The sequence below is a fragment of the Somniosus microcephalus genome, chromosome 5, assembly GCF_052327205.1.
Source record: "Somniosus microcephalus isolate GS21.2 chromosome 5, FLI_Smic_1.0, whole genome shotgun sequence".
NCBI classification, from domain to species: domain Eukaryota; kingdom Metazoa; phylum Chordata; class Chondrichthyes; order Squaliformes; family Somniosidae; genus Somniosus; species Somniosus microcephalus.
The window spans coordinates 77448931-77471157 of NC_140991.1; the positions used below are offsets into that span (position 1 = coordinate 77448931).

Here is a 22227-nt window from a genome sequence, read left to right on the forward strand (position 1 = left end):
GTGACATACTTCTTTGATTCGTCATCCAGTGTAATCTGCAAGTAGGCATGACTCATATCCAACTTTGTGAATTTCTTTCCTCCAGCCAGGTTTGCAAAGAGATCCTCTGTTTTGGGAATAGGATACTGCTCTAGTTTGGACACCCGATTGACAGTCAATTTATAGTCTCCACAGAGTCTTACCGAATTGTCCAGTTTTAAAACAGGTACTATGGGAGCTGCCCATTCCGAACATTTCACCAGCTCCAGTATGTTCTCTTTCAATAGACGGTCAAGCTCAACCTCTACCTTTGGCTTCATGGCATAAGGCACAGGTCGTTGTTTAAAAAACCTTGGCGGTGCCTCCTTGTCTACATAAATCTTAGCTGGGGGGCCATTAAATGTGCCAAGTTCCTTCTTGAACACACTCTCATGTTCACTCAACACTTCTTGCAAAGTCAACTGTTTGCCCGCATCTATTTGATGTACTGCTCCCCAGTCTAATTTAAGTTCTTTTATCCAGCCCCGACCTAACAGGTTTGGTCCGGTACCCGATACTATAACTACAGGTAACTGTTCCACTGTGTCCCTGTGTTGCACAGTTACCTTAGCTGTACCTAATGCCGCTACTCGTTCACCTGTATATGTTTTAAAATGCAGGGAGCAAGGCTTTAACTCTGGAACTTTTGCACGGTTCCACAATTTTGAGTACTCTGCCTTGTTCATTATGGTCATGCCGCACCCTGTATCCACTTCAAAGTTCACCTTAGAGTCATTTACTGTCAGTTGCAATGTGATAGAAGCCACTTTTGGAATGTTCTCTAACATGCTATACATTATGAACATGTCCTCTTCTTCCTCAGCTTCCCCGCTGATGTGGTGTGCTCCATGTCTTTCACTTCTCTCCCTTGGTTGTGCTGTCCTCCCCCTTTTGGTTTGGATTCCTCCACAGGTGATTTCACCCTGCAAGCTCATTTTATGTGTCCTTGTTTCCCACACTTGTAGCACTTTTCCTCCAGAAACCGGCATTCACTCGCCAGGTGATCGCCCTTGCATCTATAACGTGCCTTCACATGCTCACGTTGTGGTTTCTGACACATGTTCAACTTGTGCACAACAACCTGACCAGCAACTTGCGTAGCATTAGCCCTGTCTGAACCCTGTATTTCTTTTACAGCTCGGTTCGCTGTCTCTATGGCTTGAGCAAGTTCCAATGCTTTTTCATAAGTAAGCCCAGTCTCGGATAATAATCTACGCTGTATTCGGTTCTCCATAATTCCGCAAACTAGCCTATCTCGCAGCATTTCCTTCAGGTTGTTCCCATAATTGCAATCTTGTGCTAATTTACGCAACACCACTACATAGTCCATTACGCTCTCTTCCTCTTTTCTGTTCCTTGAATTAAACTTGAACCGCTGTACAATCTCACTAGGCTTAGGGTTGAAATGTTCTTTTAGCAAGGCCACTAATTCAACAAATGATTTGTCTCCAGGCTTTTCAGGACTGAGCAGATTTTTCATCAAACTGTAGGTTTGGCTTCCCACTGAACTAAGCAGAATGGCTTTCCTTTTTCCAGCATCATTTATTTCATTTGCTTCAAAAAAATAACCCAACACTTCACAGTATTCTTCCCGGGTTTGTGCTTGAATATCAAAAGCGGAAACCGTTCCTACCGTGGCAGCCATGCTCTCTTCCAGCTTATAGCTAACTTTAGCTCGTGATTTTGTTGTTTAAACATCCCGGCAGACTTTTCTTCTTTATGCAGGGTCCTTTAGTTGCCTCGTCGCCAAATATGATAAATCCAGAAAGTGGAACAAGGAACTCAAAGAGGCTAGATGTTAGAATTAACACAAGTACTTTATTAACAACTGGGAAACACATTTACAGACAGCCTGCATCAGCATCCTGGCATTCCACCTTTTGCTGACCTGTACAGGAAGCGAAACCCCTGACCTTAGCAGCAGCAGCGGCTACAGCACCACCCGGTGGACAACCCCAACCATAACAACCCAGATCACTATAAACTTAAAAACAAAAAGAGGGCAAGCACTTTGCTGGGAGTGTACTATAGGCCCCCAAACAGTCAGGGGGAGATAGAGGAACAGATATGTAGGCAAATCTCAGAGAAGTGTAGAAATAATAGGGTAATAATAGTAGAGGATTTCAACTTCCCCAATATTAACTGGGATAGTCAGAGTGTGAAAGGCTTAAAGGTGCGGAATTCTTAAAGTGCATCCAGGAGAGCTTTTTGAGCCAGCATGTAGAAAGTCCTACAAGAGAGGGGGCGGTACTGGACCTAATTCTAGGGAATGTGGCCGGGCAAGTGGCAGAAGTGTCAGTAGGAGAGCATTTTGGTGACAGTGACCATAATTCGGTGAGATTTAAGGTAGTCATGGAAAAGGACAAAGATGGACTGGAAATAAAGGTTCTAAATTGGGGGAAGGCCGATTTTAATATGATAAGGCAGGATCATGCCAACGTTGCCTGGGATCAGCTACTTGTAGGAAAATCCACATCAGAGCAGTGGGAGCCTTTCAGAAAGGAAATAGAGAGAGTACAACGCCAACATGTTCCCATAAAGGTCAAGGGTGGGACCAACAATTCCAGGGAACCCTGGATGACAAGGGATATACAAGAATGGATTAGGAAAAAGAGGGAGGCTTTTGGCAGATACAAAGGACTAAAAACAGTGGAAGCCCTAGAGGAGTATAGAAAGTGCAGTGGGGTACTTAAAAAAACAAATTAGGAGAGCGAAGAGGGGGCATGAAAAAACACTGGCGGGCAAAATAAAGGAAAATCTCAAGGGGGGAGAAATTGGGTATGTAGCATCACCTATTAGCGCCTAAAGAGGGCAGTCAGTGGTTGTAGCGCCACTGGCCGCGCCTCCCGCGATATTCAGCGGGGGCACTAATGGTGGCGTTAGCCTGTTGCGCTGCGCCACCACCGATGATGTTATCGGTGTGCGCAGCGCCCCATTAGCACCCCGATCGCGATATTTGGTAGCGAACGCCGCTGTAGCGCTGTTCGCTACCCGCGCCCGGTTCACGGGGCCTTGCTGTGCCGGCAGTGGCACAAGTTAAGGTGGAGGTGCGGGGTGGCCGCCTTTTTCGGCAGCCGCCTGCCAGCACCTCCGTCCCTGGCCTCCTGACCGCCCCCCCGCAGCATTGCCGGGCTCTTTTGCCGGCACTCGCAATTGGGAATCGGGCTGTTGCAGGCCCCTCCCCTTTAACAATGGGAGGAAAGGACTGCAGTACCGCAGCATGCCGTGCTGCAGCGTGTGGCGCTGCGGCACTTTGCGCTGTGATATTCAGTTTCAGCACCCTAAGAGGGACGCGGAGCGCCTCGAGCCTCGCCCCGTCTCCCTCTAGGGGCGCTGAAACTGAATTTCTGACGTTCGTTAATGCTCCGAACGCTGCGCAAAAATCAGCGCCCAGGCGAACTTGGCGCCACTTTGGCGCCTCAACCCAATTTCTAGGCCAAGGTGTTTTATAAGTATATTACGGGCAAGAGGATAACCAGGGAAAGAGTAGGGCCCATTAGGGACCAAGGTGGCAATCTGTGTGTAGAGCCGGCAGATGTAGGTGAGGTTTCAAATTAATATTTTGCATCTGTGTTCACTATGGAGAAGGACGATGTAGACATAGAAATCAGGCAGGGGGATTGTGATATACTTGAACAAATTAGTATTGAGAGGGAGGAGGTACTAGCGGTTTTAGCGGGCTTAAAAGTGGATAAATCCCCAGGCCCTGACGGGATGTATCCCAGGCTGCTGTGTGAGGCAAAGGAGGAGATTGCAGGGGCTCTGACACAAATTTTCAGAAACTCTCTGGCCAAAGGGGAGGTGCCAGAGGACTGGAGAACAGCTAACATAGTACCATTGTTCAAGAAGGGTAGTCGGGATAAACCAGAGAATTATAGGCCAGTGAGCCTAACATCAGTGGTAGGGAAATTATTGGAAAAAATTCTGAGGGACAGAATTAGTCTCCACTTGGAAAGGCAGGGATTAATCAGGGATAGTCAGCATGGCTTTGTCAGGGGGAAATCATGTCTGACCAATTTGATTGAATTTTTCGAGGGGGTGACTAGGTGTGTGGATGAGGGTATTGCAGTTGATGTAGTCTACATGGACTTCAGTAAGGCTTTTGACAAAGTCCCACACGAGAGACTGGTCAAGAAGGTAAGAATCCATGGGATCCAGGGCAATTTGGCACATTGGATCCAAAATTGGCTTAGTGGCAGGAGGCAGGGGGTGATGGTTGAAGGTTGTTTTTGTGACTGGAAGCCTGTGTCCAGTGGTGTACCGCAGAGATCGGTGCTGGGTCCTTTGCAGTTTGTAGTGTACATTAATGATTTAGATATGAATGTAGGAGGTATGATCAGTAAGTTCACAGATGACGAAAATTGGTGGAGTGATAAATAGCGAGGAGGGAAGCCTTAGGCTACAGGACAATATAGACGGGATGGTTAGATGGGCAGAACAGTGTCAAATGGAATTTAACCCTGAAAAGTGTGAGGTGATGCATTTTTGGAGGACTAACAAGGCAAGGGAATACACAATGAATGGATAGATCCTTGGGGGACACCAGAGGTAACGATGCGGGAGTGGGAAGAGAAGCCGTTGCAGGTGATTCTCTGGCTATGATTAGATAGATAAGAATGGAACCAGGTGAGTGTAGTTCCACCCAGCTGGACGATGGTGGAGAGGCGTTGGAGAGGGATGGAGTGGTCAACCATGTCAAAGGCTGTAGACAAGTCAAGAAGGATGAGGAGGGATAGTTTACCTTTGTCACAGTCACAAAGGATGTCATTTGTGACTTTGTTGAGAGCCGTTTCGATACTGTGGCAAGGGCAGAAACCTGATTGGAGGGATTCAAAAATGGAATTGCGGGAAAGATGGGTATGGATTTTGGAGGCGACAACATGTTCAAGGACTTTGGAGAGGAAAGGGAAGTTGGAGATGGGGCTGTAGTTTGCAAGGATGGAATGGTCAAGGGTTGTTTTTTTGAGGAGAGAGGTGATGACGGCAGATTTGAGGGAGAGGGGGACAGTACCTGAGGAGAGAGAACGGTTAACAGTATCAGCTAACATGGGAGCCAGAAAAGGAAGTTGGGTGGTCAGCAGTTTGGTGGGAATAGGTTCGAGGGAGCAGGAAGTGGGTCTCATGAACAAGATGAGCGCAGAGAGGTCATGAGGGGAATTGGAGAGAAACTGGAGAAAGATGTGAGTTCAGGGCGAGGGCAGGGGGGAACATTAGAGGAAGTTTGGCTCGGTGGGCTAGGGGAAGGAAGGGAAGTAGCAGAGGCAGCTGAATGGATGGTCTCAATCTTAGAGACAAAGAATTCCATGAGCTCCTCACACTTGTTATCGGAGGTGAGGGTGGAGGAGACAGGAGAGAGGGGTTTAAGAAGATGGTTAGCAGTAGAGAATAGGAGCCAGGGTATATCTTTGCATTCCAAAATGATTCTGGAATAGTGAGCAATTTTGGCAGACGAGAGCAGGGCCCGATAATGCTTTATGTGGTCCAGCCAGATCTGGCGGTAAATGGCTAAACCAGTTGTCCGCCATATCAGTTCAAGTCTGCGTCGCTTGGACTTAAGGGAGTGAAGATGAAGGCTGTACCAGGGGGAACGGCCAGGGTGAGAGAGAGTAATTGTTTTAATTGGGACTAGGACATCAAAGGTGGTGGTGAGGGTATGGTTAAGCAGATCGGTAGCTGCAGAAATGTCGTGGTGAATGGAGGGCCAAAGGTTGGACAGTTGGGATTTCATTGGTGCAGTTGTAAGAGTTGGGAGAGTTTTTTCCAGGGGCGGGCACAGAAGGAAGTAGGGTTGCGGTGGGATGGGCAGGTGGAAGGGGGATGTGGGTGGAAAGCAATATGAGGAAGTGGTCAGAGACGGCTTTATCTGCGATTGACACGATGGGAGTAGCGAGGCCAGAAGAAATGGCAAGGTCGAGGGGGTGGCCGTGAATATGGGTTGGGGAGTTTACATGGAGGGAGAGATTAAGGGAGGATAGCAGGGCAGTGAACTCAGAGGAGAGGGAGCAAGAAGAGTTGAGATGGAGGTTGAAATCACCGGGGATGAGAAGTTGTTCGGTGCAGAGGCTGAGGGAGGAGAGCAGTGAAGATATCTCAGTAATAACATTTTTATGGTACTTGGGTGGGGGTAGAGAACAAGAATTTTAAATGAGAGGTGAGAAGGTTGGAATAAGGTGAAATGCTCAAAGAAGGAGAAAGTGCCGGAGGAGAAGGGGGACAGACCAAGGTGTGATTTGGTGATGAGAGCCACACCATCACCACGGCGGTCTGAGTGGGGCAAGTGGTGGAAGGTATAGCCAGGCGGGGAGGCTTCATTTAAGGGTAAGGTGCCATCACCCCTCAACCAATTTTCCGTCCGGGCCATGATGTCGATGCAATCATCCACAATAAGCTCATGAATGGCAAGGGCCTTGATCACAAATTAACAGACATTCTATAGGGAGATGTGGAGAGGGTCGGAGATGGCTGCCCCACTGCCAGCGTCCACAGGGTCAACGCTGAAGGGATGAGTTGGACGGGGAGGAGATTGACAAGATTTGTCCCTAGTGGGCGCGCTGGGCGGGAAAGTCGATGAGAGAGTAGGATGGGACAGTTGGGGTTGCTGCTCGTAAGGCAGCAGCGACAAGTGCCTCGATGGGCCCTTCGTAGGATGCCAAGAGAGGCACAGAGGGAAGCTGTAGGCTTATCTAAGAGGGAGTCAAGCCTGGGACAGCGGCAGGAGAGTAGGAAGGTCGAAGAGTAATGAAGAATTGGGGTAGGGATTTGGGATGGCAGAGCATCCAAGAGAGGAGAAATCAAAGGAGGCATGACGACAGGAGAGAGCAGTCAGGAAAGGATAGAGAAAAAAGGAAAATAGGGGGAAAAAGTGGAAAAATATTAAATGGCTCAGGTCTGGAGCGGCAGCCAAAGTGCGCACACGAATGGTCACGGGAAAAGCTCAGGTTACATAGGCCTGGTTAAATGTAATAAATAATGGAATACATATTTCCTGGTAGCAGGGGACAACAGTAGGGAGACCAGGGTCAAACTCAGAGATCCCATGGAGGGACAAAGCCAACGTAAGCAGAATGGAGCCGACATGGAGCATCGACGAACCGCTGTCCAAAGCAGGGGAGTGAAATCCAGAAGCTATTTGAAGGGTAGAGAGTTCAAGGATGGTTGCCGTTATAACAGGAGTAGGGCATTCAGCCCCTCGAGCCTGCTCCGCCATTCAATGAGATCATGGCTGACCTGTGATCTAACTCCATATACCCGCCTTTGGCCCATATCCCTTAATACCTTTGGTTAACAGAAAGCTATCAATCTCCGATTTAAAATTAACAATTGATCTAGCATCAATTGCCATTTGCGGAAGGGAGTTCCAAACTTCTACCACCCTTTGTGTGTAGAAGTGTTTTCTCATTTCACTCCTGAAAGGTCTGGCTCTAATTTTTAGACTATGCCCCCAAGTCCAAGAATTTCCAACCAGCAGAAATAGTTTCTCTCTTTCTACCCTATCTGTTCCCCTTAATATCTTGAAAACTTCGATCAGATCACCCCTTAACCTTCTAAATTCCAGGGAATACAACCGTAATTTGCATAATCTCTCCTCGTAACTTAACCCTTGAAGTCCGGGTATCATTCTGGTAAACCTACGCTATACTCCCTCTAAGGCCAATATATCCTTCCTAAGGTGTGGTGCCCAGAACGGCTCACAGTACTCCAGTGGGGAGAAATTGGGTCACGCTTCTTTTGGGGCGCTAACTTTGCTGGGGCACTTCTTTTAGCGCCCCGAAAATGTTAGCACCCCCCGCGCCATAAATTGAGTGGTAGCGGCCCAAGCAGGAGGCGGGGACTTACTAGAAGCGTTCCCCCTCCTTCCTGGGGCGTTACCATTCAATATCGCGGTGCTACGTGCAACAGAGCCATGCGCGTCAGCACATAGTGCTGTGGTATTACAGGTCTCCCTCCCCTGATTAAAGGGGAGGGGCCTAGCGCTGTTTGTACTGGGGCCCTGCTGGACCACCAGGGAGCGAGGTGCCAGGAAAACAGCCCAGCACTCAAGAGGCATGCCGGGCTGACCGATCGTGGCCGGCACCCCGCATGAGGGAACGCAAAGGAGGCAGGTGCTGGCAGGCAGCCCAAAAAAAAGGCCACCCGGCACCTGCCCTTTTATTAGCGGCGCCGCGACCGCAAAAATCCCACCCTGACCCTGTCAGACATATTGTCCGGCGGTAGGTCAGGAGGCGCAACTGAAGTTTGCGGCCGGGGCGCAAGTGGGGTGCTGCACACGCCGATGATGTCATCGCCGGAGGCGCAGCACCGCGGGGCATTTCTGGCTACCGCCGCCACTAACCTCCTGCTGAATTTCGCAGCAGGCGTTAGCGGCGCCATGCCTGGGCGCTAGATGCTTTGCACCCCATTAGCGCCTCCCCAGGGCACTAACAGGAGGCGCAAAGCAACCCAATTTTTCCCCCAAGGTGCGGTCTAACCAGGGTTTTGTATCATCATCAAGCTTGAACCCACAACCTGCTGACTCAGAGAAGAGATGCCAAGATATTGTTGCAAACAGAAGCAAAAACCTGTGTCATAGCCAAAATAACTTGTTTGCTTCCAGAAATCTTTAGCCTTTATTCTCCATTCACAATGGCTGGGATTTTCCTTACCTTGGTGGGTCTGTGGCGGGCGATGTTGGTGGCGGGTCGCGGCCCCGCTGCTGGCTCCATCCCACTCTGGAAAATGAATTTACATTGATGTGGCTTGTTAAGCCCGCCCAGCGCATTTCCCGGCCCAATTGGAGGAAGCAGGTCTGGTGACGTCATTCATCAGCCGATTTCCTTAAAGGGACCATGGCCAACTTTCTTTTGACATTTGTGTTGTCAGTGTTCTAAAGCATTGAAGTGCTGCAAACACTGACAATCACCGCACAGAGGTGCAGGGCTGCACCCAGGTTCTCCCATGACTCCCTCCATATGCTTATGGAGGGAGTCACAGCACGCAGGGAGTTCCTCTTCCCTTCCGATGGGCAGAAGACACCTCCCCAGGAGACCAAAACAGCCTGGTTGCACATTGCACAGGAGGGCACAAGCAAGGATGTGGTCAGGTGGACCAGGCTGCAGTGGCGCAAACCTTTCAATTATCTCATTAGATCACGAAACGTTAGTACAAAGCCACACTCAACCTTCATCCTGCTGTGCCACTCATCACATTCCCATCACTCTGCCTTTCCTACCCTACTCCTGCACATCCTTGCTCACATCAACTTACCTTGCACCTCCACCCATCCCTCTCTATCTACATTATCATTTCCCCATCTCACTAGCCACCCCTCACGCTCACCCTCAACTTAGTCCAATCATACCAACTAAGTGGGTAGCCACTTGGGTGTTTTATCCAATGTTCATGTAAAGTTTCTGTTAATGTGCTGTCAAACATTGAAACCCTTATTTTCAACACTTTCCGTTCTTGGACAGATTGGTGTGCACCTTTGAAAGCAGCTTAGTGCGTTGCAGTGAATGGTGAGACATAACGGTACCCCCCGACGGTACCCCCCGCAATGTTGGTGAGTATGAAAGAAATGGCTTAGACATTGTAGGGATGCTTTATGGTGTTGGTGTGGGGTGGTGCAAATTGGTGCATCATGTGGCAGCCAGGTGAAATAAATCTGGCTATGGTGAGGTCATCCCTGGCCTCCCGGGCCACGATATGCTCAGCTGCTGATGCCCTCTGTCCTGTGCAGCATCAGGTGATTGTGGAGGAGGCTGGTGGTATTGGTGCTGCTGGTGTTGGGGCTGATCGTGGTTGGATTCTGAGGACCAAGGTGAGACAGTATAAAGGGCACCCATGTTGATGGAATAGATGGCAGGTGAAGTAGAGACTACAGAAGCATTCTGTCAATGGTGAGAGAGTTCTTCCAATGAGGTAAGAGTGGATGGAAAGTAGAAAGTGGAAAGTCTGCAGAATCTGTGCTGGAAATGGACTGAGAAACAGCTTGTGGCTGATGAAAGTGATGATCTGTCAGGTGGGAGCTTTTACTGTACATTTGAATCTGTCAAGTAATCAGCTGGAGCAATGGCCATTCAACTCCTGCCTCAGGTTCACAGACGTGGGCCCCGAGCAACGTGGACCCCATGGGCGAGCAGTTAAATTTAAAAGGTAAGATTAAAAGCATTATTAAGTGTCTGTCAACAACCCAATAATTGGTTTAATTGGGTCGCCCGCCTCTGTGGGTCGGGTCAGATTGGAGATCACATACGTGCCTGTGGGAAAGACGCGTTGCAGTGGGGTGCCGACCCGCTGTCAAAAAAAATCAAGTTTCCCACCCGACCCGCCACCAATCCCATCCGCTAACCCCCCGGAAAATTCCAGCCTTTCTGTTTTTTATGTAGTAGATTTAATACGGAACTATGAGGACTGATTTTCCAAGTATGCGCTGCCACCAGGGATTGCCATCTGTCAGTAGTGCATCCTCAGGAAATCTGTCCTATATTTCCACTAAAATAGAATTATTTACCTACATCAAAGCCTGTCAGCCACTGTGTTTTTTTTTCTTAAAGCATCTTTGACCTTGGTAGTTTTTTAAGTTTGGTGTCTCCCACACCCCAGTGTGTCTTGCCACAAGCAACCTGGTAATATCATTTTTGTGCAGTAACTTACCTGTGGCAAAAGGTGCAACAATGCATCACCTGACATTGTTCCAACAGCGATACCTACAAACAACTGCAGAATGAGCTGGTATGTCTGTTTGCATGAGTTGAAGACAAGTAGGGTGATACCACACATGGAGCTCACAGTAATTATCAAAACAGCCACCGTGCTATATCCATACTCTAGAAACAAAAGGCCACAATTAGCATTTTTGAATGTGCATTATAATATTTTCAAAAATGTAAATGTCCACAAATGCTATCGACATGAAAAAAGAAATAGGACAAAGGATACTTTAACCAAAAGCTGAATCCTAATTATGGAAAACAGGAATCATTTCAAAAATGAGCAATATTGGATTCCATGGCAAATACTGTAGAAATAAAATGAAGCTGAAGTTTAATGGAACTGGTTTAAGTTTAAGATAGATTATACTATGTTAGAAGTGGCCCTTGCTGGCTCAGTGATTAATGGAACCTCATGATAGTGGCACTAACCATGCAGACGAAGAACATTCTATTGTTATCTAATATCCCCTGATCTCTAACGTTTGGTACTATCAATGGCCTCAGTGTAATCAGGTGGAAGTATTTGTGTGTGGATGCCAGATGACAAGAGTATTTCATGCAACCGTAATGGAATGGTCCACTGAAACTCACTCTTCATGCTTAAATATAAATATAATGCTCTGTGATCAATGACTTGAACTTTATAATTTAAGGAGTGCATAGGAGCATTTATAGTCTTGTAAATAGGCTAATTCCCACTTCTGGTTTAATGCTCTTTTAACTGGCACAAACTCTAAGTTTAGGTTTCAATTGGAATTATGGGTCTGAAATTACTCAGGGGTAGCTATGGTCTCCTGCATAACTCTGGCAGAATCTGCAGAGAAACGCCAGAGACCAGGTTATTCCAGGTCTCTGGCATTTCCAGAAGTTTCCTTAGTACCTTGTAAAGGGTGTAAATTCCAAGTACCACTTACAAGGCAAATGACGGTTGGGGGGTGTGGGGAAAGGTCAGGGACAGGGACACCCTAAGCGGGGATTTTCAGTCATGGACCTGGGAGGGGACCTGTTGCTGCAGTGGTGGCTGTACATCCAGTGAGGTGAGGTGTACCGGTCTGCACAAGGGTGTGTGTGGGCCCCACTGGTGGGGTCCAGGCGGGCAAGCAGAATTGAACCCCGAAGAATGGAAAAAAATTTTTGCAACTGCTTCCAGGTCAGCCCCTTTCTTCTGGGAGCTGATTGGACCAGTGCCCAGGGTCTGTGGGAGTTGTGGGGAGAGCCTGAACGGTTCTAATACTGGAAGAGCAATTCAGAGATCGTGAGTTAAGAGGCCATCATGGCAAGTTGTGGAATTGAATTTGATAAATGTAGTTGTGGGCTGACCATAGAAAAAAAATAAAACTGCCAAGTTGTTGTAAAACCCAAATGGTTCATTAATGTTCACCCAGACTGGTGTATACACTGCATGGCTGATTCTTAATACCCTCAGGGATAACTAGGGATGGACAATAACTGTGACCTTCTCAGCACTGCCCACATCCCAAGAACAAATGTTAAAAAAAAGCTAGATTGAATTTTGAAAGTATTAGAGTCGAGTCATAGTTATACAGCACAGAAAGAGGCCCTTCGGCCCATCGCGTCCGCGCCGGCCATCAAGCCCTGTCTATTCTAATCCCATTTTCCAGCATTTGGTCCGTAGCCTTGTATGCTATGGCATTTCAAGTGCTCATCCAAATGCTTCTTGAATGTTGTGAGGGTTCCTGCCTCTACCACCCTTTCAGGCAGTGAGTTCCAGATTCCAACCACCCTTTGGGTGAAAAAGTTTTTCCTCAAATCCCCTCTAATGCTCCTGCCCCTTACCTTGAATCTATGCCCCCTTGTTATTGACCCCTCTACTAAGGGGAAAAGTTCCTTTCTATCTACCCTATCTATGCCCCTCATAATTTTCTACACCTCAATCAGGTCTCCCCTCAGTCTTCTCTGCTCCAAGGAAAACAACCCCAGCCTGTCCAGTCTTTCTTCATAGCTGAAGCACTCCAGCCCAGGTAACATCCTGGTAAATCTCCTCTGCACCCTCTCCAAGGCAATCACATCCTTCCTATAGTGTGGCGACCAGAACTGCACACAGTATTCCAGCTGTGGCCTTACCAGCGTTTTGTACAGCTCCATCATAACCTCCCTGCTCTTATATTCTATGCCTCGGCTAATGAAGGCAAGTATCCCATATGCCTTTTTAACCACCTTATCCACCTGTTCTGCTGCCTTCAGGGATCTATGTACATGCACACCAAGGTCCCTCTGGTCCTCTGTCTTTCCTAGGGTCTTACCATTCATTGTGTATTCCCTTGCCTTGTTAGTCCCTCCAAAATGCATCACCTCACACTTTTCAGGGTTAAATTCCATTTGCCACTGTTCCACCCATCTGACCAACCCATCTATATTGTCCTGTAGCCTGAGGCTTCCCTCCTCTCTATTTACCACCCCACCAATTTTCGTGTTATCTGCGAACTTACTGATCATACCTTTTACATTCACATCCAAATCATTAATGTAGACTACAAACAGCAAGGGACCCAGCACCGATCCCTGCGGTACCCCACTGGACACAGGCTTCCAGTCACAAAAACAACCTTCCACCATCACCCTCTGCCTTCTGCCACTAAGCCAGTTTTGGATCCAATGTGCCAAGGCACCCTGGATCCCATGGGCTCTTACCTTCCTGACCAGTCTCCTATGTGGGACTTTATCAAAAGCCTTACTGAAATCCATGTAAACCACATCCACTGCACTACCCTCATCCACACACCTAGTCACCCCCTCGAAAAATTCAATCAAATTGGTCAGACATGATCTTCCCTTGACAAAGCCATGCTGGCTATCCTTAATTAATCCTTGCCTCTCCAAGTGGAGACTAATTCTGTCCCTCAGAATTTTTTCCAATAATTTCCCTACCACTGATCTTAGGCTCACTGGCCTGTAATTCCCTGGTTTATCCCTACCCCTTCTTGAATAATGGTACTATGTTAGCTGTTCTCCGGTCCTCTGGCACATCCCCTGTGGCCAGAGAGGTTCTGAAAATTTGGATCAGAGCCCCTGCAATCTCCTCCTTTGCCTCACATAGTAGCCTGGGATACATCTCGTCCGAGCCAGGGGATTTATCCACTTTTAAGCCTGCTAAAACCGTTAGTACCTCCTCCCTCTCAATGCTAATATGTTCAAGTATATCACAGTCCCCCTGCCCAATTTCTATGTCTACATCGTCCTTCTCTATAGTGAACACAGATGCAAAAAATTCATTTAAAACCCCACCTACATCTTCTGGCTCTACACACAGCTTGCCACTTTGGTCCCTAATGGGCCCTACTCTTTCCCTAGTTATCCTCTTACCCTTAATATACTTATAAAACACCTTAGGATTTTCCTTTATTTTGCTCACCAGTGTTATTTCATGGCCCCTCCTCGCTCTCCTAATTTCTTTTTTAAATATCCCCCTGCACTTTTTATACTACTCTAGGGCTTCCTCTGTCTTTAGTCCTTTGTATCTGCCAAAAGCCCCCCTTTTTTCCTAATCCATTCTCGTATATCCCTTGACATCCAAGGTTCCCTGGGCTTGTTGGTCCCACCCTTGACCTTTACGGGAACATGTTGCCATTGTACTCTCTCAATTTCCTTTCTGAAAGACTCCCATTGCTCCGATGTGGATTTTCCTTCAAGTAGCTGATCCCAGTCCACATTGGCCAAATCCTGCCTTATCATATTAAAATCGGCCTTCCCCCAATTTAGAACCTTTATTTCTGGTCCATCCTTGTCCTTTTCCATGACTACCTTAAATCTCACTGAATTATGGTCACTGTCACCAAAGTGCTCACCTACTAACACTTCTACCACTTGCCCGGCCACATTCCCTAGAATTAGGTCCAGTACCGCCCCCTCTCTTGTAGGACTTTCTACATGTTGGCTCAAAAAGCTCTCCTGGATACACTTTAAGAATTCTGCACCCTCTAAGCCTTTCACACTCTGACTATCCCAGTTAATATTGGGGAAGTTGAAATCCCCCACTATTATTACCGTATTATTTGCACACTTCTCTGAGATTTGCCTACATATCTGTTCCTCTATCTCCCCCTGGCTGTTTGGGGGCCTATAGTACACTCACAGCAAAGTGCTAGCCCCCTTTTTGTTTTTAAGTTCAACCCATATGGCCTCATTAGAGGAACCTGTTAATATATCATCCCTCCTTACAGCAGTAATTGACTCCTTAATGAATATTGCAACACCGCCTCCTCTTTTACACCCCCCTCTGTCTCGCCTGAAGATTCTATACCCCGGAATATTGAGCTGCCAGTCTTGCCCCTCCCTCAACCATGTCTCCGTGATAGCAACAATATCATACTCCCATGTGTTCATCAACAACTTCAGTTCATCCACCTTATTCGTAAGACTCCTTGCATTAAAATAAATGCCATTCAGCCTTGCCCTACTCCCTTGTGTCATTACATATTTACTCTGCCTTCCAGTCTGACTTGTTTTTTCCTCTATATTTGGCTGTACATCACCCCCTATTATAGCTCCACTCTGTATCCCATCCCCCTGCCAAGTTAGTTTAAACCCCCCCGAACAGTGCTAGCAAACCTCCCCGCAAGGATATTTGTCCTGTTCTGGTTCAGGTGCAACCCATCCGACTTGTACAAGTCCCACCTTCCCCAGAAGCAGGCCCAGTGATCCAGGAAACTGAAGCCCTCCCTCCTGCACCAACTCTTTAGCCACGCATTCATCTGCTCTATCCTCCTATCTAAAATTAATCTGTACTAAGGTTATCTGCAGTGTTGCAGCAATGTTACATTTTTTTCAAATAAAAGCAGAAAATACTCGAAGTACACAGCAAGTCCATCTGCATCTGAAGAGATAAAAGGCCAGTTAACATTATATATGGAGACATTTCGTCAGCATAAAGGGTCTGTACATGAAACACTAGCTCGCCTTTTCCTTTTAGGGGTGCTGATGGACCTGCTATGTATTTCCAGCTTTTTCGGTTTTAATTTCAGTTTTCTCTTTTTAATCTTTCCTTTTTCAATTTTGTACTTTCTTCCATGGAAAGAAGAAAAAAACTGGACATTATTTTTTAACAGTTTTTAAAAATGCATTCTTGGGATGTGGGCTTCACTAGCTCGGCCAGCATTTATTGCCCCTCGCTAGTTAACCTGAGAAGCCTTCTGCGTGAACTGCTGAGTGGTTCGATACAGTTGAGTGGCTTGCGAGATCACTTCAGCGGGCAGTTAAGAGTCAACCATGTTGGTGTGGGATTGGAGTCATATATACACCAGGATGGCAGGTTTGCTCCCCTAAAGGACATTAGTGAACCAGTTGGGTTTTTACAGCAATCCAACAGCGCCATTGCCAATTTTACCATTTTTTAAAAATTTCCAGATTTTGTTTAAATGGAATTCAAATTCTCAAAATGCCATTGTGGGATCTGAATTCACATTCTCTGGATTATTATCCCACCTGCAGAGTTATCTACTGCTTACCTGCTCTGTTTATATTAATGGGGACTTATTGTGGACCAGAAAAAAAGAATATTTAGATTATCACACTGACTCAGAAATGGAATAGGAATTATTAGATAGATGCCATGTTTCTTTAAATCATCTTAATATGTTTTTAAATGATTTTTAACCAAGTCATGTTTCCTGAGGTTTTGTCTTTGTTCTGAAATGATACAATTTTTGGTTTGTGAATACGTGTCGTGCAAATCTTTGTGAATGAGTGCTTACACCAAGTTTTTTATTTTTCAAAAGAAAAATGAGTTTCCTCAAAAAGGAGGATTAAGGATTTAATCTTAATGTGTTTTATATGTGCATTAATCCAGTGTGCTATTCATAAAATAACCATTCAGGGTTCCTCTTCAAATTTGAATGTTAATATAGTTGCACAAGCATTAGTCGGTGACTTACAAAGAGGTTAGAAGTAGATTATTTCTCATGATTTGGGGGGATGCTGAGTACTGAGGAAGTACTAGAAATAAGACAAATCCTACTCAGAGTCCCTGCTCCATTAAGAACACAGGTTGGAATGCTGGATTTTTATAAAATAGTTGACTGTTATGCACAGCTTTACTTCTAACATTCCATTAGTTTTCACCACTGCTGTACTGGGACATTTATACAATTGAGTCTGATTCCAATTTGCTGCAATTTTTCTTCAAGTTAAATGTCTATTGCTGAAATGTTCTGGAAAATGTGTCATATTTGTACACAATTACAGGCAACTGCATTTTAGCAGATGTACAAAAATATTATAAATTGGTTCTGAATAATATATGTTACGACAGATGTACTGTAACTTGCAACAGGTTCAACCGCCAATAAATTTGAAAGGTTGATGGTATGATTGAATGCTTTGCAACTTTGGTTGTAGTTTTCCCCTTACTGGGAAAATACTAGAAATCCATTCTAAGGGAAGGGGCCCTGTACTCCTAGATCTCTCAGAAATACTCCTCATTTTCAGTGAGAGATGTGTGGGAAAATATTTCAACTGAATCTGTGGAAGACTGGATGAGAGCTTAATTGCAAAGAATGAGACAAACTTAGTGCCTGGTTAATCCTACAGGGCACACAGTAAGGTATGCATGTGTATTGATTCTGCCATTGTAGAGTTGCCAGTCGCAAAACCATGTTATTCAGTATGACTTACTCTCAGTGTTAGTTGGCAGGACAACGGATTGTGCATATTCCCGTTCACTGTGTTGACAAGCTCCACTAAGCAGCTGCTGAATAATTGCTGGGCTGATCTGGTTGAAGTGCTCTTTTGAAATAGCAGAATCACTGCCATTTACGAAGATTCCCATTAGCTGGTCAGCAGAAAAGCAGACCTAGACATGACAGTCAATTTATCTGAGATTGAAGCTTTTTTAAAACTGAAAAGGACCATACAAGCCACAAGTTTCAATAAGGTACAACGGAAATTAATAATCCATACATAATGTATACAAAATTGCTTTTGTGTCAGGCCCACTCTGCAGACACCAATAATCATATATCATGGAGTAGTAATCACGTAAGCAACACAGCCACAGTTAAGCCCCAATTATTGAGCTTAACCTTTAGACTGCTAGGGAGAGATTTTAACCCTATCTGCCTGGCGGAAACTGGGTGGATGGGCAGTTAAAATGGCCAGGGCTACTTACCCACTGGAAAGCCACTATTGTGCAGCACTGTGCTGCAGCATGTTTGGAGCCCCCATGTACAATGCCACAGAGTACTGAGAAATGGATTCACACCATAGTCTGCCACCCTGCTGAGTTGCTGATCTCATTTTTTGCTGCTGTGGGGAAACGTTAAGCAGAGACATAGCTTTCAATGGCGTTCACAGCATCTGCGCAAGCAGGTCAACCCAGAACGCTGGTAAAAACTGGCCAACAGCTTCCAAAAAGCTGACAACTCAAGAGTGGCCTGCCATTTGAAAATAATTTGTTGCAGAGGCTTTGTAACTCAAGTGGTTGGTATACACAACAATCCTTCACTTGTACTGGAGGACAACAAGTAAGAACATGAAAGCCTGAAGAGGAATTCGAAATGTTGATGGCACAAAACTGGCAGTACATTTCCAGTGGGCCCCAAGGTCATGTTACCCCAGAAAATTTAAAATTTTTACTGTAAAAATTATGCATTCTAATTCATTTTAAGCATTTTTATACTTCATAATTAATATACTTTTAATCTAAAAAAATGGAAAAACAAATGTAACATTTAGGATTTTGAATAGATCAACCAGCCCATCACTTAGCCAAACATTATCTGAACAGGCACGCTCACACAATCAACCCACCACTACTATAGTTCTCAAAGGCATTCTAAAATAGGCACAACGAGGCATTCTATCCCTCTGAACCCAGGTTACAGAGCCACTACCCCACCCAATTCCTCACAATTTCATTGCCATTCATTTTCCTCCCCTTCACTGCCTTCCATTCTCACATTTCATCACCATCTATCATCCCTCACCGTTTTTACTGCTATCCATTCTCCAACTCTTTCACTGGCATCTAGTTTCTTCTTTTTCTCTACTGTCCATTCTACCTCTACTTCACATTCCCATCCTCTCCTTTCAGTGCTGTTCATCCCCCTTCCCCGCCCACTCCTATCTGTGTCTGGTGGCTAATGCACCGGAACAGGTCCCTGTCCATTCTCTGAACTACTCCACGATTGCAGCTCCTGTGTACTATAGGCAGGAATTTCACAGCATACAGGAGAGGAGTCTGGGGTATTGATGGATACACACAGTGTGCAGCAGCAGTAAAGAAATCTAAATAGATCATGGGATGTATAACCAGAGGGAGAGACCAGCATTCACAGTAATTTGTTTTTGTATAAATCCCAGCAGATGATTATAATTCTGTGCAAAAATGAAAGAGCTTGCATTTATAGAAGCATAGAAACATAAAAGATAGGAGCAGGAGTAGGCCATTCGGCCTCTCGAGCTTGCTCCGCCATTCAATGAGATCATGGCTGATCATCCAAATTCAGTACCCTGTCCCTGCCTTCTCTCCATATCCCTTGATCCCTTTAGCCTTAAGAAATATATCTGACTCCTTCTTGAATATATTTAATGAATTGGCCTCCACTGCCTTCTGTGGTAGAGAATTCCACAGGTTCACCACTCCCTGGGTGAAGAAATTCCTCCTCATCTCTTACCCCTTATCCTTAGACTGTGACCCCTGGTTCTGGACTCCCCCGCCATCGGGAACATCCTTCCTGCATCTAGTCTGTCTAGTCCTGTTAGAATTTTGTAAGTTTAAATGAGATCCCCTCTCATTCTTCTAAACTCCAGCGAGTATAAGCCCAATCGACCCAATCTCTCCTCATACGTCATTCCTGCCATCCCAGGTATCAGTCTGGTGAATCTTCGCTGCACTTCCTCCATTGCAAGAACATCCTTCCTCAGATAAGGCGACCAAAACTGCACACAATACTCAAGATGTGGTCTCACCAAGGCCCTGTACAACTGCAGCAAGATATCCTTTTTCCTGTACTTGAACCCTCTCGCTACGAAGGCCAACATACCATTTGCCTGCTTAACCGCCTGCTGCACCTGCATGCTTACCTTCAGCGACTGGTGCACAAGGACACCCAGGTCTCGTTGCACTTCCCCTTCTCCCAATCTATTGCCGTTCAGATAATAATCTGCCTTCCTGTTTTTGCCACCAAAGTGGATAACCTCACATTTATTCACATTGTACTGCATCTGCCATGCTTCTGCCCAATCACCCAACCTGTCCAAATCATACTGGAGTTTCTCGGCATCCTCCTCACAGCACACATGCCCACCCAGCTTTGTGTCGTCTGCAAACTTGGAGATATTACGTCTAATTCCCTCGTCTAGATCATTTATATATATTGTGAATAGCTGGGGTCCTAGGAATGATCCCTGCAGTACCCCGCTAGTCACTGCCTGCCACTCGGAAAAAGACCCATTTATACCAACTCTTTGCTTCCTGTCTGCCAACCAGTTCTCTATCCAAGTCAGTGCCTTGCCCCCAATCCCATGTGCCTTAACTTTACACGCTAATCTCTTATGCGGGACCTTATCGAAAGCCTTCTAAAAGTCCAAATACACCACATCCACTGGTTCTCCCTTATCTATTCTACCAGTTACATCCTCAAAAAATTCCAGTAGATTAGTCAGGCACGATTTACCTTTTGTAAATTCATGTTGACTTTGTCCGATTCTGTCACTGTTTTCCAAGTGCTCTGCTATTACATCTTTTATAATGGACTCTAGCATTTTGCCCACTACCGATGTCAGGCTTACTGGTCTATAATTCCCCGTTTTCTCTCTACCACCTTTTTTGAATAGTGGGGTTACATTAGCTACCCTCCAATCCATGGGAACTGTTCCAGAGTTTATAGAATGCCTTTCATGACCTCATCTCAAGGTGCTTCAAAGCCAATGAAATAGTTTGAAGTGTAGCCACTGTTGCAATGTAGGGAAAGACCACAGCTGGATTAGTGGGTACAATTCTGATCATCGTGCTAAAGCAAGGATATCCAGGCAATAAACGCAATGCAGAAAGGGCAGCCAAACTGATGTGTAGCTTAAGGCATCTGAGATATGAAGAAAGGTTGAAGAGCCTGGGATTGTTTACTCTGGAGAAGTGATGGCTCAGAGGAGATATTACTCAAGCATTCAGGATTCTTAAGGGAATAGATGAATTGAATATGTTCAAGATTGCCAGAAATGCTAGAACCAAGGGATGCAGGCGATTACAAGACAAAGGATAGTTTGGATTTAACAATTTTACACAGAAAGTGATGAACACAGAGAATGGACGGCCTAGCAACATAGTGGAGATAGAAAATGTGGAAAGATTTAAGGGAAAACTGGATAGATATTTGAGGGAGTGGGTAATTGTGTGGTATTGGATTTGTGGGACCAACCAGTTGAACAGCATAGTCTTTACCAGTAGCATAGTTTCCAATGTTCCCAGTATATTATTGTTGCAAACTATAGTCAACTAATAATACTTATTTTAATAGATAATCATGTGCAATAACAGAAAACCAGGGGAAATTAGAATGTAGAGTGATATCACTCAGCCGATGGAAAAACAGTTAGGTCAATTATTACATTTCTTTTACCTTTGCCCATGTGAATCTATCATCATCATGTATGTGATCACAATCATGATGGTCGTGGTTTTGCTTTTTGGTAAAGTGTAGATGGCCAGAGCTTCTGAACTGCTTCTCTGTGCTTCGATTATTCTCGTGATCATGCGAGTGTGATTCAAAATATCTTCCCAAACCCAGTTGATTAAGTAGATGATTCAGGTCTGAATGAAAGAAGAAAATAGAGAATGCCAAACAGCCATTTAGACCACAAAAGACCATTTAGAGTTTGCCTATCCGGAGCTGTACCCAATCCATTCCATCTTCTCAAGCAGGCAAAGTTTGCAAAGAGATAGAAGGGTCTACTTTAGCTTTTGGGCATGCAACCAGCACTGAACGGCTGCCCATTCCAGCAGCGAAAAGGCCCCGGCGATTTAAATCTGACAGATGACCTATGGGGTGTCAAACAGGGGCTCTTGAGGCCTCAAAATTGGGCCTGTGCAGCCACCAGCAAGAAAAGTGGGGCGGGGGGGGGCTGCGGTGCAGGTCTCATTCGCAGATAGTGGGGGTCCTAGGGTGTCAAAGTCCCGGATTATTTTTGTGGGCTCCGCATTGCAAAGGCTTTGATGAGTTTTGACCTAAAATAGTAATCGGGCCCTATTTACGTCATAAGACCCCGGCTTCCACATTACACGGTCCTATTGCCTGAAACAGGCGGCCGCTTTGGACACTTGGTAGTAGGCCCTGTTCAAAATGGAGCTGCCCTCATCAGCAATGTTAATGGCTTGGTAGGGCTACTGAACGCATTTTGATGCTGTTACCGCCCCCTTACCGTCGAGAGAGGGCATTCAAAATCGGCCCCAAAATGTTGTCCTTTTTTTGTAGTTATTCGAGGGTAACTATAGGCTATGTATTAGGTAGAGTACTTTAGTGATTATGGTACTGGACCATTAACTTAAATTTGAGAGTTCATAATC

The 22227-nt window shown here is 45.8% G+C and overlaps 1 protein-coding gene across 2 annotated transcripts in view; it reads right to left on the reverse strand.

The window, feature by feature from the left end:
• The window catches only part of LOC147117128 (zinc transporter ZIP12-like), a 135776-nt gene that overhangs the window by 70513 nt on the left and 43036 nt on the right, over positions 1–22227 (reverse strand). For both annotated transcript variants that reach the window (XM_085987852.1, XM_085987851.1), the window contains exons 5-7: positions 21284–21474; positions 17340–17517; positions 10651–10823 (exon numbers count right to left, since the gene is read on the reverse strand). In XM_085987852.1, the coding sequence (XP_085843978.1) occupies positions 10651–10823; positions 17340–17517; positions 21284–21474 (542 nt within the window). The remainder of the gene's footprint in view (positions 1–10650; positions 10824–17339; positions 17518–21283; positions 21475–22227) is intronic.